The sequence below is a fragment of the Pelophylax lessonae genome (genome assembly GCF_965119305.1).
Source record: "Pelophylax lessonae genome assembly, chromosome: 1".
Classification (NCBI taxonomy): domain Eukaryota; kingdom Metazoa; phylum Chordata; class Amphibia; order Anura; family Ranidae; genus Pelophylax; species Pelophylax lessonae.
Window position 1 is genome coordinate 459736269 of NC_138768.1, and position 16981 is coordinate 459753249.

At 42.6% G+C, this 16981-nt stretch overlaps 1 protein-coding gene across 1 annotated transcript in view; it reads right to left on the reverse strand.

The window, feature by feature from the left end:
* Positions 1–276: 276 nt before the first annotated feature.
* The window catches only part of SLC5A5 (solute carrier family 5 member 5), a 127235-nt gene continuing 110530 nt past the window's right edge, over positions 277–16981 (reverse strand). Inside the window, exons 13-16 of the mRNA XM_082257497.1 lie at positions 14112–14305; positions 5534–5637; positions 856–950; positions 277–595 (exon numbers count right to left, since the gene is read on the reverse strand). Coding sequence (XP_082113623.1) covers positions 401–595; positions 856–950; positions 5534–5637; positions 14112–14305 — 588 coding nt within the window. The 3' untranslated portion in view covers positions 277–400. The remainder of the gene's footprint in view (positions 596–855; positions 951–5533; positions 5638–14111; positions 14306–16981) is intronic.

Genomic DNA, 16981 nt, shown 5'->3' on the forward strand with positions numbered 1-16981 from the left:
AAGCATGGCCTTAAAAATCTTTTGTTTGTTTTGTTTAGTGAATTTAGTGCTTGGTCACCTTAGATAAAATGTAAGCATGGCCACAGCAGTAGGAGATCCTTCAACTTTCTCCAGTGTCAGTCAGTCATAACTAAAATGAAAAGGGCCTTGCCAAGTACTACTCATAGTAAAGTCAAGTGTCATCTGAGATGTCATTGTCTTATACTTTTCAACCCATAAACCGTTCATATCCTGTTCCTATCCGGCGGATATGCACAGAGACATAGCAACAGAAAGTCACAACATAAAAAATTATGTTTATGTTTATTAAAAAAAAAATGTAAGGACTGTAATTATATTATATACATTGAAGATAAACCTAGAATACATAGATTTGCAGAAGCTTATAAAAATATATAACTTATAAACAAGATTCTCTGTCCACTTTGTTTATGGTCAAAAATGTAGGGCAAGTCTTGGAATGATGATTTGGGTCTTTGTCTGGGTAAACGGCATTTTCTGGATTCAGCATATAGCCACTATGATCTCTATGTGGGAACTTATTTTTTTTTTTCAATGTAGAATCTAGATTGATCTTATCTTCTGCTAGAAAATCCTAGGGTCAGAACATATCTATTAGTTTGTTGTCTTTTAAAATATAGTTTATCAATTAATTAATCAAAATGCCAAAATGTCTATTAATACTATAGCTGGGATACAAATGAATCATCATGCATAGTTGGCAGAATTGTTCAATTACAATTTTAATACAGGACCAAACAAACAGAAAGAAAGAAAAAAAATCATATGTAATGCATCATTGTTTGCTAATTAGATCTTAAAATAGGAGAATAATTCAGTATTCCAATCACTTACCTTCTCAGCTTTTTGTTTCTCCTCTGATTTTAAGTTGTCCCATACCAAGTCCCACCATAGCAAACCATGAGCTATTGTTTCTCTTTTGGTAGGTCCTAAATTATAAATGAAAAGGAGTCACCCAATCTGCATATATAATATCTATAACTACATGGAGGTAGCCATGCTTATTAGCTAATAACCCAAGAGCTCACTCTATCACTCTATCAGGAATTGTAGGCGTGCTGCTCTCCTCAGATGGGGAAACTCCAAAGACTAAAATCACAAAAGAAAGGAGGCACCTAGTAAAATCGCATAAAACAAGTCCACCTCAATGTGGAAAAAGGACATGTCCCTAAACGGTCCTAGCACAGGGACATGTTCTTTTCCACATTGAGGTGGACTTGTTTTATGCGATTTTATTCTTCATGTTTGTGAGTATGTTTTTGCATTACAAAACAATTTTCAGAAGGTGTTGAAGGGTAATGCACTAGGTGTTTGCGCCTCCTTCCTTTTGTGTTTTTAATGTTTGCTTATTACTCTGGCCCTGTTCTCTGCTTTACAAAAGACGCAATAGATGTACTTTACTACCAAATCTCATCATAGCAAAACATGAGCTGGTATTTCTCTTTTGGTAGGACCTAAAGTACATATGTATAAGAAGGATTCACCCAAAATCTATATCTATATGGAGGTAGCCATGCTATTTGCCTGTTACATACTCAGGCCTTCCTATTTTGCAGTATTAAGATTCAGAATCAGTATAGCCACATTCAACAAGGACAACACTAGGGCACAATAATAAACAGAACAAAGCACAATGACAAAAAAAAAAAAATATATATATATATATAAATATATAGAACAAAGCACATTATACATTGGATGTACTTTACTGCTCTTTCTTACAAACCAAATCTTTGAGTCAGCTGGCTCATTGCAAACAGTGCATAACCTATGTGGCTAGTATCCTATTCATTGGTTTAAGAATATGTCAGAATAATTGCACTGAGCCACAGAGAGTTGACCACAAATGTTTGCATTTTATTCAAAAAAAGCTATTTAGAAGAATAAGCTTACAAAAATGTTAAAGTCCTATCCAACTTACACTACAAAATTAACTCAAAATATGCACATAGTGAAAATACACTTTTCCATCAAAACTCTATAGTAGGAAGACATCATTCATTATTTATTATGGCCTGGAAAAAAATAAGTTTTATATTATTCAAGTAAATATGAAAAACTAAACTAAACTAAAAGCTTTGAAAACGCCCTGGAGGAGGGCGAAACGCGTTGACGCAACTTCCGGTTATGGACGAGACGGAACGTCACTTCCGGTTAGGCACTTCCTGGTCGCATAGTGGAACGCACGCCAAGCGCTGCTCACACGAGGCATATGATACATGCGCTTTAACAATATATGTTTGTAAGTAGGGATGATCGAACGGTTTGGGTCGACCATCGGTTCGGCCCGAACATTGGGTGTTCGAGGTTCGGCCGAATTTAGAACTTTTTGCCCAAAAAGTTTGGAATTCGGCAACCAGAACAGCCCAAAATGCAATGCTTCAGGAAATGGGCTTTAAAAGCCCGTGATTGGACCAGAACCATTAGCAAAAGCCAATTGAGGGGGCAGGAGAATGCTAGGAATGTGATTGGAGTGACTAGGGGGTCCCTAGACCAATCATTAGTGAATACGCCCCCCAGTATATAAGATCGCCCCGCCAAATTCCTAGCATTCTTATACTGGACATGGAAGAGAGTGGAAGCAGTTCTGTTAATTTTACTTTAAAAGTGTCATTTAGCTATTTTTAGTGTGAGGAAAGGGATATCTAGTGTAGTTAGAGTGCTCCTTTACACTTAAGTTAGCTTCAAAAAATTAGTTTCTGTAGGGAAAGTATGAAGTGCCAGGGTGACCGTAATGTAGTGTAGGGGAAACTGACTGCCATGGCAAGCTGACCGACTGACCAAACCCTTCCATACCAGGGTGACCGTAATGTAGTGTAGGGGAAACTGACTGCCATGGCAGGCTGACCAAACCCTTCCATACCAGGGTGACCGTAATGTAGTGTAGGGGAAACTGACTGCCATGGCAGGCTGACCAAACCCTTCCATACCAGGGTGACCGTAATGTAGTGTAGGGGAAACTGACTGCCATGGCAGGCTGACCAAACCCTTCCATACCAGGGTGACCGTAATGTAGTGTAGGGGAAACTGACTGCCATGGCAGGCTGACCAAACCCTTCCATACCAGGGTGACCGTAATGTAGTGTAGGGGAAACTGACTGCCATGGCAGGCTGACCAAACCCTTCCATACCAGGGTGACCGTAATGTAGTGTAGGGGAAACTGACTGCCATGGCAGGCTGACCGACTGACCAAACCCTTCCATAACAGGGTGACCGTAATGTAGTGTAGGGTGAACTGACAGTGACTGCCATGGCAGGGTGACCAAACCCTTCCATGTCAGGGTGACCGCAATAGAGAAATGATCATTTCTCTGAATAGCTTCGGAACACCATTATGGCTTCTCACCAGCAAGCATTTTTTATGCTGCAGGGGCTGCCACTGTCAGTGCTTTTTTGAGGACATGTTTGATGTCAGACATGACATCTGAACATGTGTATAGGGGGTATATACACATATATGTCTGAATATATACCCCTAGACATATATAGGTGTGATAGTAGCAGAAATAAATGCTTGCGCTAATGAAATCATTTACAGTAATATATTTCTGCTACTATCACACCTATATATGTCTAGGGGTATATATTCAGACATATATGTGTATATATACCCCCTATACACATGTTCAGATGTTTTGCCTGCCTCAAAAGAACCCAAAAAAATGCCAAAAAAACGCTAGCGTCAAAAAAAAAAATGCCCAGGTGTGTTTTTGCTGGCATTTTCTGGGGGGTTTTGGAGGCATGCAAAACATCTGAACCTGTGCACAGTACCACTATACACAAGTTCAGATGTTTTTCCTGACTGCAAAGAACCCAAAAAAATGCCTGCTATTAAATTAATAGCAGGCAATTTTTTGGGGTTCTTTGCAGTCAGGAAAAACATCTGAACTTGTGTATAGTGGTACTGTGCACAAGTTCTGATGTTTTGCCTGCCTCCAAAACCCCCCAAAAAATGGCAGCAAAAACACACCTGGGCATTTTTTTTTGACGCTAGCGTTTTTTTTTGGCATTTTTTGGGGTTCTTTTGAGGCAGGTAAAACATCTGAACTTGTCTATAGTGGTATATATACACACATACTTATATGTTTATACACACCTAGACATATATAGGTGTGATAGTAGCAGAAATATATTAGTGTAAATGATTTCATTAGCGCAAGCATATATTTCTGCTACTATCACACCTATACATGTCTAGGTGTGTATAAAAATATAAGTATGTGTGTATATATACCACTATAGACAAGTTCAGATGTTTTGCCTGCCTCAAAAGAACCCAAAAAAAATGCCAAAAAAAACGATAGCGTCAAAAAAAAAAATGCCCAGGTGTGTTTTTGCTGCCATTTTTTGGGGGTTTTTGGAGGCAGGCAAAACATCAGAACTTGTGCACAGTACCACTATACACAAGTTCAGATGTTTTTCCTGACTGAAAAGAACCCCAAAAAATGCCTTCTATTAAACCGGGAGAGAAGCTAACTACCGGACCTGAAAGAAAGTGTTCTAATACAAACAATCTTTTTTGTTTCTGGTTCTGGACATGCTACAGAGCTGAAACTTCACATATTATATTATATTTTAATGGTGGATACGGAGGCGGACTTTTACCCTACCCTTATCCAAGGCTATAAGAAAAAACATCTCTGAGATCCTGGCAAAGAGGGCTTATGTGCAATACACCCAAGGCTCAAAAATTCTGGCAATTTGGTGAGTGGGGAACCAAAAGGGGTCACCTATCACTTTGGAGCACCTTGAATAATCTTCAGCACCTGAGCACTTTATTTGGATCACTTTAAAGGACTTTGTCTAGAAATTATAATATTTATCACGGTTTTCATTTTTATGAATTTATAATATTTATGTCACAATTTATGTGCACTTTTATTAATGCTAGCTCTGCTTAATTTTGGTTTTTAATAAATTAAAATATGAAATATTGCATTTTAACCTCTTAGCGCTGGAGCTTCACGACCCTTTAAAAGGTTTTTGATACCGGGAGGTGAGGCGGGGCCTAAGATCACGTGACCGCCGTGATTGCCTGTCACAGCGGTCACGTGATCCAAACATTCCTGATCGCAAGGAGGGAACGGGAGATCGGTTAGATGAGGTGTGCTGGAAGCCCAGGTGTGTTGTTAACAATTCACGCAAATATGCAGCCCCTTGACGTTAAGGACCAGACACCAAGAGGCCGCACATTTGCATGCGGCCCTCGCAAAGGGGTTAATAGTTCACAGTCCTTTACTCTCCTTTCCTTACTCTCATATATTCAGCTCTTTACATTTTAAGCTATGCTGAAAGAAGCTCCTAGAGGTTTTATAAAGTTAGAGTCATCACAAGGCAAATCATCACAGCAGTAAACTTTTTCTTGGCTGTGCTGTTTCTTTATCTGTACTAATTATCTGTACTAATGGTTGCAAGCAACCTCATCCATGGGATAAACCAGCTTAATCTGTCAAAACGAAATAAAGCCAACACCAAATCATATTTCCATTTTGTCCAGATTAGATATATTACCTGTCAGTTGACTGATTATAGCTCCAAATACAATTGTACTAAAAGTGCCGAATGCACCATAGTACAGGTAGGATAAAGAGTAGAATTCATCTGCGATAGTTGGCCTGTTGGGCAAAAACAAATACATAAATAAAACAACATTCATACACTTCAAATTTACCTCTCCTTGGGCTGGTTTTAGACCTTAATTTTGCAGCAGTAAATATTATGCCCAGAACCATCTATAATAATAAAATGCAAGTGTCTCTGCGTCCAGTGTCCCTGTGTCCGTGGGATTGCGCTACTGCGCATGTGCCCCACGGACAGCTTTTGGGACGCAGAGAGACTTCGGGCGGCGGGCGGCGCTGGGTGGGCGTGTACAGGAGCTGATCCCTGCCCACCTTTCAGCATTCTATTCAGTATTGGCTGGCGTTTTGATCCAGCTGGGGAAGGAGAAGTACTTCACCTCGGTGGCGGAGAAGAGCGCGACTCCAGGGAAGAGGCCTGTCGGATAATGCCTCGAAGGCATTATCCGACATGACAGAGGCATCATCCGACAGGCCTCTTCCTCCGGAGCCGCGCTCTTCTCCGCCACCGAGGTGAAGTACTTCTCCTTCCCCAGCTGGATCTGAACGCCAGCCAATCCTGAATAGGATGCTGAAAGGTGGGCAGGGATTTGCTCCTGTACACGCCCACCCAGAGCCGGCGTCATGTCGGATAATGCCTTCCGTCGGATAGTGCATCCGACGGACTGCGCATGCGCGGTAAATGACATCACTCCAGCTGACTGCTCCGCTCAGCTGGGGTTGACGTCATTATTACGCGTGTGCAGTCCATCAGATTTATTTTTCGGCGGGAAGAACAGCTGACTGAGAAGAGGCGGGTATATAAGTATAGTAAATAATAATCATAAAAAGTAAATAATAAAAAATAAGAAATTAATGAAAAAAAACATTATATAGACATATATATATATATATATATACATATATATATATATATATATATATACATACATATATATATATATATATATATATATATACATACATTGTATATAGATATATATACATATATATATGTATCCTTCCTGATTGGTCAAAAGGCCAACCCCATGCCATTGGCCGAGGAGGAGGCGCCAGGAGGACTGAGGAGACGCGGGAAGTCGGGGACTGAACTGAAGAGAAGCTGCCATGACCGTGAGGTAAGTGCACAGATGGGTCTCGCGGGGCGGGATGCTGGCATCTCTGCATTGATTGGGGGCAATGCTGTGGCACTCTGCAATGGTTGGGGGCAATGCTGTGGCACTCTGCAATTGATTGGGGGCAATGCTGTGGCACTCTGCATTGATTGCTGTGGGCACTCTGCAATTGATTGGGGGCAATACTGTGGCACTCTGCAATTGATTGGGGGAAATGCTGTGGCACTCTGCAATTGATTTGGGGCAATGCTGTGGCACTCTGCAATTGATTGGGGGCAATGCTGTGGGCACTCTGCAATTGATTGGGGGCAATGCTGTGGGCACTCTGCAATTGATTGGGGGCAATGCTGTGGGCACTCAGCAATTGATTGGGGGCAATGCTGTGGGCACTCTGCAATTGATTGGGGGCAATGCTGTGGTACTCTGCATTGATTGGGGGCAATGCTGTGGGCACTCTGCATTGATTGGGGGCAATGCTGTGGCACTCTGCAATTGATTGGGGGAATGCTGTGGCACTCTGCAATTGATTGGGGTCAATGCTGTGGCACTCTGCAATTGATTGGGGTCAATGCTGTGGCACTCTACAATTGATTGGGGGCAATGCTGTGGCACTCTGCATTGATTGGGGGCAATGCTGTGGCACTCTGCATTGATTGGGGGCAATGCTGTGGGCACTCTGCAATTGATTGGGGGCAATGCTGTGGGCACTCTGCAATTGATTGGGGGCAATGCTGTGGGCACTCTGCAATTGAATGGGGGAAATGCTGTGGGCACTCTGCAATTGATTGGGGGCAATGCTGTGGGCACTCTGCATTGATTGGGGGCAATGCTGTGGGCACTCTGCATTGATTGGGGGCAATGCTGTGGGCACTCTGCAATTGATTGGGGGCAATGCTGTGGGCACTCTGCAATTGATTGGGGGCAATGCTGTGGGCACTCTGCATTGATTGGGGGCAATGCTGTGGGCACTCTGCATTGATTGGGGGCAATGCTGTGGCACTCTGCATTGATTGGGGGCAATGCTGTGGCACTCTGCAATTGATTGGGGGCAATGCTGTGGCACTCTGCAATTGATTAGGGGCAATGCTGTGGCACTCTGCAATTGATTGGGGGCAATGCTGTGGCACTCTGCAATTGATTGGGGGCAATGCTGTGGCACTCTGCAATTGATTGGGGGCAATGCTGTGGGCACTCTGCAATTGAATGGGGGAAATGCTGTGGGCACTCTGCAATTGATTAGGGGCAATGCTGTGGGCACTCTGCATTGATTGGGGCAATGCTGTGGGCACTCTGCATTGATTGGGGGCACGCTGGTCACTCTGCATTGATGTTCTCCTCCCCCCCCCCCAATTGCTCAGTCTAAAGGTTTGCGCTCAGAAATTTTTTTATTTGCTCAGCACAGTAAAAAATTAGAGGGAACGTTGGCGGCCGGTGTTCTGTCAGAAAACCCTACCCCATCAGATTTCCCTACCTATGTTATTTCTGGTGCAGGTTCGCCATGCACCAGCTGTAGTAGCATCAAACGTCTTACTGCGCATGCGCAGAATAGGTAGGGAATTTTGATAACATCGTAAGGGCTGAGGCACAAGTCCTACTGCGCATGAGCGGGCGCATGCGCACCAACGGATCGGGCAGCGCCATCTCTTATAACAAACATACATCCCATCTCCATGGCACACACTGCGCCAAACGGACAATCCTATTCCCTACCCACATGCGCACGCCCACTGTCTCATTGTCGGGTCGGCGCAGTGTGGGGCATGGGGATCGGATTGTTGGGTCGGTGCAGTGTCGGGTCAGCGCAGTGTTTGCCATGGAGACTGGATGGATGTTTGTTATAAGAGATCCCGCTGCCCGACCCGTTGGTGCGCATGGTTTTAAAACAGCACTGGGATGAATAGCCATTTCTCTGCACCATTTTAAAACAGCACCTGGGACTCAAGTATTTTAATTTGTGTTCAGAGAGAAAGGAATCAGCATGGTTTTTACAAAAAAGGCACTTGATGTAATACAACCTAATGCAGCCTATACACTATGAACAAACATTTGATCACGTATATTTTAACCGCTTGCCGACCGCCCACAGTATATTTACTGGGGCAGTCAGCCCCTCCTGGGCAAAGCGACATAGTACTACGTCGCTCGCCCAGGAGCCTGTAGGGGGCGAGCGCACGCTGCCGGAGGTACGCTCCCTCCCCCGCTCGTTCACGGCCATCCCCGCGAGAAAGGCAGGCGGCTGATGTAAACAAAGCCGCCTGTCATTCTCCCTGGTGTAACTGCAGAGACTATACGATCCTGGTATGTAGGATCGTATGTCTCTGTGGTTACATCACAAGCCATGCCCGTTGACAGTTAGAATCACGCCCCTAGGGACACACTTAACCCCTTGATCACTAATAAAGTTAACGCCTTCCCTGCCAGTGTCATTTTTACAGTAACAGTGCATATGTATAGCACTGATTACTGTAGTAATGTCACTGGTACCCCCAAAAGTGTCAAAAATGTTAGTCAGGGGTCCGATCTGTCCACCACAATGTCGCAGTCCCGTAAAAAAAAGGCAGATCGCTGCCATTACTAGTTAAAAAAAAAAAGACAATAAAAATGACAGAAATCTTTCCCTTAGTTAGTAAACGCAATAACTTTTGCGCAAACCAATCAAAATACGCTTATTGCAATTTCTTTATCGAAAATATGTATCAGAAAACAAATTGGCCTAAAATGTTAAAAAATTTTGATTTTTACTTTTTTTTTGGGGGGAATTTCATATAAAAAAATGTGAAAAATATTGTTATTTTTTTTAAATTGATGCTCTTTTTTTGTTTATAGCGCAAAAAATAAAAATTGCACAGATGATCAAATACCACCAAAAGAAAGCCCTGTTTGTGGGAAAAAAAGGACGTCAATTTAATTCGGGTACAGCATTGCATGACCGCGCAATTGTCCATTAAATTCACGCAGTGCCGAATCGCAAAATAGGCCCTGGTCTTTGAGCAGCCAAATCCTCCGGGGCTTAATTGGCTAAGAAAAGTCTCTAGCTAAAAAAGCATTGTACGGCACAAGAAATGTTTTCATGTTTGCAGCTAGGCTGTAACCTTCTAGAAGGGTTCTTTCCCCCTAAATTTGGCCAGGGGAGGGTGCCACAATGAGAAGATCTCTTTTTTTTGGACCTTGTCCTAGCTAGGGGCAGGTGCTGAAGGTCCAAAGAATAATAGCTGGCCTGTGCTAGGACCTAAGGTGTCTAATTGTATAGAGCAGTAAGGAGCAACTACGGCTATAACTGTCATTAAAAAGCTCACTAAGAATTCCTATCTCAAGGCCTGGGATAGTTTGCTAATTTTGGGTATCCTGTGCCCCTAACCCTCTCTATTATTTTTTATTAGGCAAATAAACTAGAAAAGATTTAAGTTATGGTCTTCAAAGTATTTTGCCCCACATTAAGGCAAGGGCTAGTCTGCCTACCTTCTTCAGGACTCAACCCTCACTTTCCAGGTGGGAGAAATGCTATAGTTGAATTTGACTGTATTTTCTGTTTTCCATGTTTTGATGAAAATTATGATTTAGTGATAGCGCTGCCTTTTAAGTGTTGTTGATTTTATTCTTTTGTCAAAGTTACATACTCTATCAGGTTTTATTGCTAAAAGTAGTGCTGTACAAAAAAGGCACACTAAAATAGATACAACAAAACAAAAAATTGATAAGGCTGCAAGCAAACAAAATAAAATAAACACAGTTATCATAGAAATAATATAAAGAAAAAACAAACAAGGGTGTTATTTAGCATTAACAATATTTTTATTCTTACCCACTATTTTGATTTATTTTGTCTAATCATATTTAAGAGCTATGCTTTTAGAAGTTAGTTTTAACAAGTATTTAAAGAGAAAACGTCAGTCTGACGATACCCATGTGTCTATTTAGCAGGGCTGAATTGGATTTACCCTTTTGTCTCCTCCAGGTCAGCTACCTTATATCCCCCCCCCCCCCCCCCCAAGGCTGCTTTGGATGCTGCCAACACCAATAATTGGTCCAGAAAACACAGAATTGTAAACATACTGACGTAACCACAAACATGTCCTCATAATCAGTAATTTAATGACACATGTTGCTGACCATCAAAACTGCCTAGGAAGGGCCTAGGAAAGGTAGGAAAGGAGGAGAGGGAATATTTCACTGACAACCAATGCCTGGGGGGGGGGGGGAAGGGCTAGTATTATGACCTTAAATGCCTGGGAAAGGCGGAGGATATATTTTACTGATCACCAATGCCTGGCAAAGGGGGAGGAAATATTTTACTGATCACCAATGCCTGGCAAAGTGGGAGGAGATATTTTACTGATCACCAATGCCTGGCAAAGGGGGAGGAAATATTTTACTGATCACCAATGCCTGGCAAAGTGGGAGGAGATATTTTACTGATCACCAATGCCTGGCAAAGGGGGAGGAGATATTTTACTGATCACCAATGCCTGGGAAAGGGGGAGGGATGTTGGATATTTCCCTGACCACTGATGCCTGGGAATAGGTGTAATCTTGTTCCCATTCCTACTGATGCGGGGGTGGGGGGTGTTCTAACTTTCATTGGAGCAGATGCTCAGGGAGGGGAGTGTTCTTCCTTCCACTGATGCAGGGGAATTGGTCCTATGCAAATTCAAGGGGGGGAAAAAAAAAATCTCTCTATTAATGACATTGACCCATTGACCACAGACATTTTTTCTTCAGCTTACTCCCAACTAGTGCCCATTTTTCCTCCTGTGACCAGCAAGTGTCATTGTGTTACATACATGAGATCTTAGATCTGGATATGCTGTCTGGATATGGATTTTACTTTTAAAGAATAAGGAAACAATTTAGTGTTACTTTAACTCAGTGGCGGCCAGTGTGTTGGGGGCGCAGGGGCGCCGCCCTCCCATCCATGCGTCCGGCCCCCTAATCTGCATGCAGGGCGCCGGATGCATGGAGCTTAATGGGGTTTTTTTTTTTTACATCACCTGATTAGAGCCAGAGGCTCTAATAGGATGATGCAAAGGGTGGGCTCGGGGCGCAGAGCAGTGCGTCCCGAGCCTACCCATTGTGTGACAATAGCGAATGAAAATTCGCTATTGCCACACCCATCCTCCTCCTGGCCAATCAGGAAGCGCGTCCGATATGCGCTTCCTGATTGGCTGCAAGGCAAACCCCATGCCATTGGCCGAGGAGGAGGCGGGAGCGGGAGGACTGCAGGAGACGTGCCGGGGGACACAGTGAGGAGAAGCCGCCAGGACTGAAGAGAAGCCGCCGCCAGGTAAGTGTATTGTTCTAGGGGGGAAGCCCACACTGCACGCACGCTGGTCTCTGCATTGATGGGGGCATGCTGTGGCACTCTGCAATGATTGGGGGCACGCTGTGGCACTCTGCATTGATTGGGGGGCACGCTGTGGCACTCTGCATTGATTGGGGGGCACGCTGTGGCACTGTGCATTGAATGGGGGCATGCTGTGGCACTCTGCATTGAATGGGGGCATGCTGTGGCACTCTGCATTGATTGGGGGGCACGCTGTGGCATTCTGCATTGATTGGGGGGCATGCTGTGGCACTGTGCATTGAATGGGGGCATGCTGTGGCACTCTGCATTGAATGGGGGCATGCTGTGACACTCTGCATTGAATGGGGGCATGCTGTGGCACTCTGCATTGATTGGGGGCATGCTGTGACTCTCTGCATGATTGGGGGCATGCTGTGGCATTCTGCATTGATTGGGGGGCATGCTGTGGCACTCTGGATTGATGGGGGCATGCTGTGGCACTCTGGATTGATTGAGGGCACGCTGTGGTACTCTGCATTGATTGGGGGCACGCTGTGGCATTCTGCATTGATTGGGTGGCATGCTGTTGCACTCTGCATTGATTTGGGGCACGGTGTGGCATTCTGCATTGATTGGGGGCACGCTGTGGCGCTCTGCATTGATTGGGGGCACGCTGTGGCACTCTGCTTTGATTGGGGGCACACTGGTCACTCATTTTTCTGTTTGCGCCCCCCCAAAAATTTGGAGCACCAGCCGCCACTGCTTTAACTGACAGCAATGGTCCTTAGGGGAAGCAAGTATACTGGTGACGTATGCATCACAGAACCCTTTACAAAAACAGCATACTGCGGTCTTTCCTTCAAGTTTCTATGTTCACATTTCTCATGTCTAGTCCACAGCTGCAATATTATGCATTTGGGAACAGATTTCTTGCCATACTAGCTGATCCTAAATAATAAACTCCTATAGCATAAAAAAGAAGAAGAAGAAATGCATGGTCCCCTTGCAGGATTGATTGGTTCCCATAACAGAAAACTGCATGAGAACAGTTTCAGGATTTTCTTTGGATGGATTACTTTCAGGCCTTATTTCACATAAATTGGCACTTGGCAATGGTTCTGTGCCCAGTTATCACCCTTAAGCAGACTATTAGCAGGCCAAATGTGTGGAAGTATCTACTGCTGTGCAAATAATAACCTCTAGATACTTGTACATATTCACTTACATGTACTTTCGATAGTTCATTCTTTGCTTGATTCAAAAAACTTGGATCTTTATTTTGGTAGATTTTAATTTGCTTCCATTCACTTTTCTCTACATGGCTTTGGTAAAGACTGTGCTTACCATGCTTGCTATGGCTGTGCAAACCTGTCTTCCTATGTAGCTTCCCCACATCTTTTTATGTTGCCTACCCCTAGAACTTTTTTTATCAAGTGAATTTTGCAATTGGTTTATTGTCAGTCAGCAAGGTATTCATCAATGAGGGTTGTTTTGAGACGGTCCTAGATAAAACTTCCCAAAACACTGGTACCTGATGCCGATAACACCATTATAGTTACACCTCTGGTTTTGGCAGAGTGGGCGAGTAGAATGCGAGCGCCACCTTTGGTGAAACACTAATACAAATTAAATGATAAACACTAAGGCTCCTTTCACCAATACGGACTGTTCATTTCATCAGTTCAGTCACGTCAAAATAAATGAAGTATTCATCAGTTTTTCATCAGTGGTCATCAGTTTTTTATCCATTTTTCATCCATTTTCACCTGTTTTTCATCCATTTTTCATCAATGCTCATCGGTTTTTTTTTTTTTTTTACATCCACTACCAATGCAAAAACGGACTGTTTGTTGGTTTACATCCCTTTTTCGACCAATCCGTTTTTTTACAAGAAGAAAAATAGAGCTTTGATCAGTTTAAAAAAACTGATGATGACGGATGTGGATGTAAACTGATGTAAATGGATGATCATCCATTTACATCCGTTTTTCCATAGAGATGCATTGATGTCCATTTTTCATCCCTCAACGGATGGATGAAAAATGGACAAACGGACAGCATGTGTTAAAGGGGCCTAAAACACAAATACATGCATGCATATGTATTGCATTTGTTACCTGTCTAGAGCCATAGTAATGTTTCTTGGAGGAGGAGAGCCATAGATGATTCCATCACTAGAGTTGTAAAGAGGACAGTGTTCAGCATAAGTGGGCAAAACTCCCATCATCTCTGGGGATGGGGGGTAGAGAATACCACCAACTGCTACCCAAAGAGATAAAATAAATCCCACAGCTAGCCCCGAGAATGCACCCTAGGGATAGGAAAAACATAATGAGTACAATAAATTCCAACTGTGAAATGAGTGTTTAAAACGGAAATTTAAACTTATGTGTTTGTAGAATAGGTCCTGAGACATTTAGAAATTGTTCCCCTGCCTATACCCTTTACCATAAAGGTATCAACCCCTATTCTTGCATTTCTAAAGAGGACTGCTCTTGTGCCTTTTCCCTCATATAGGATATTCCAGGTATAAAGTTTTGTTGTAGAGACTAATGCTACCAAGTCTGTATCTGTTCATAAAGAAACGAACATAAAATAGCATTTTATGTGTGAATTAAATTTGTCTTTTACAAAGGGGCAACCTGTAAAAAAGGATGCTGTATACTTATCTTTTTAGTGGCCTATATGTTAAAACCCCACCATGTTGCTGCTCTTCAGTTGCTGAAAGTATCTGATACGCTATATTACCAAAAGTATTGGGACGCCTGCCTTTACACGCACACAAACTTTAATGGCACCCCAGTCTTAGACCGTAGGGTTCAATATTGAGTTGGCCCACGTTGTTCCAGCTCTTTCCCCCCAGTCAGCAAGACAGAGAGGAGCAAAGAAAATGAAGAGGGCTGAATGGTTACCCGGGTTGCAGCCTCTCAGCGTTAGCACCGGTCTGTGAAGGGGATCGTGGAGCGAAGCATAGCAGGCATCACAGGGCAAGAGACTGGGGTGCAGAGCTCCATTCTGCCTGGCGTTTGGCACCCAGTGATTTCACCCCTCCCTCATGTCCGTGTCATCCGGCTCCTCCTCCCTGGTACATCTATGCTATGGTCAAGAACTCCGTGGCCATTGTTTCGCTGTATTTGGCAGCGTTGAGCAGAATGTCTTGGAATGCTGACGTCATAAGAGTTCCCTTCACTGGAACTAGGGGGCAAAGCCCAACCCCTGAAAAACAACCCCACACCATAATCCCCCCTCCACCAAATGATTTGGGCCAGTTCACAAAGTAAGGTCCATAAAGACGTGAATGAGCAAGTTTGGGGTGGAGGAACTTGACTGGCCTGACAGAGTCCTGCTCTGAACCCGATAGAACAATGTTGGGATGAATTAGAGCAGAGACTGTGAGCCAGGCCTTCTCATCCACATCAGTGCCTGACCTCACAAATGCGCTTCTCAAAGAATGGTCAAACAATCCCATCGATACACTCCTTAACCGTGTGGACAGTATTCCCAGAAGAGTTGAAGCTGTTATAGCTGCAAAAGCTCATGTGCGTGTAAAGGCAGGTGTCCCAATACTTTTGGTAATATAGTGTATATCTGGGTGCATCAAATACCTGCTCCCCCTGCCACATGTTGTAGTTTGTCTTGCTGACTCTTATGTCAATACAGGATACTTGCAGTTGCCAGGAATCAATGATGCAGTAAAGTTTTAAAACAAGTGTCACCGGAAAGGTAAGAATAAAGCATCTTTTTTTTTTTTTTTTTACCGGTTGCCTTTAATTTTATTTCAACACAATAGGTTCACTGTAATGTTTTTTTTTTTTTTTTAATCTGTGATTACATGTGTTTACATGTGTGGGAAATGCCACTAAAAATGTGATCATCTCAGGATGATGTGATGTTACTGAAATAATATATATCATTATATATTTATCTTGGTTACATCTATTAATACTAAGCTCCTGAGACTTTCATAGCCCGTAAATATTTATTATGTAAATGTTATTGACGGGTTCATTATTTACATAGAACATTTGCAAATGAGCAATTACACATACTTTGGTGTGGTTCAGAATGCGGCGGAAATATTTTTAATTTGTTTTAGCTAGCCAGTTCTGACTTATGAATCAATGTATTATTTTGTAGTAACATATCTTACGCAGACTTCATTGCTCTGCAGGATTGGGATTTAAAGGTAATCTAAATCAGGTTTGATTATCTATGGTGCCCACTCCTAGCAGGAATAAAAGTGACGCGAAATCAAAAATTGTGTAATTCTCATGAATAGGAGACGGATATTATAACATTTTTTTTATTCTATCCAAATCCCGATTGTTATTTTTGTAGTTTTTAATATTGCATATAAACATTCTACTAGATGGACTTGTGTCTTTTTTAAAACCTGACTAACTATACCATTCTGGATACTCATTTTAAGTCATCAGATGGAGCTCCAGACTCCTTTTGATATAATATCTTGGATATTCTGCCTATCGTTTACAGAGCTCAATAGCTCAGCATGAATTCTATATACACAAATGAACAATTCCTCACAGCCTGCATGTTAAACGGGTTCACACCAATCACACCTTTTGGAAAACACATATATCTCAGAAAAACCTATCATGGATGCATCTTAAAAAAAAAAAAATTAATTTGTAAAATACAGAAAATAACAAAAAAAAAAACATAATAACAAAAAACTCCAAAACATATGTTTAAGCATATGTAACTCTGTAAAATATATTCCCATTTAATTATAGCCTTTCCTTTAATGTATAACTAAAGGCAATTTATTTTATTTTTTTATTTTATTTTGTGTGAAGTGGAGAGGGTTTATAACACCTGTCAGTTTTCATTGCTGTTTGTTTCCCCGTTAAGGGGATTCACCCTCTCGATTTGTCTTGTTTACCATTATCATTGAAAGTAAAAGTAAATCCCAAATTTTGGGTTGTCCCCAGAAAAAAATCATAGCAAGTCAGATATCAGGAGTGGG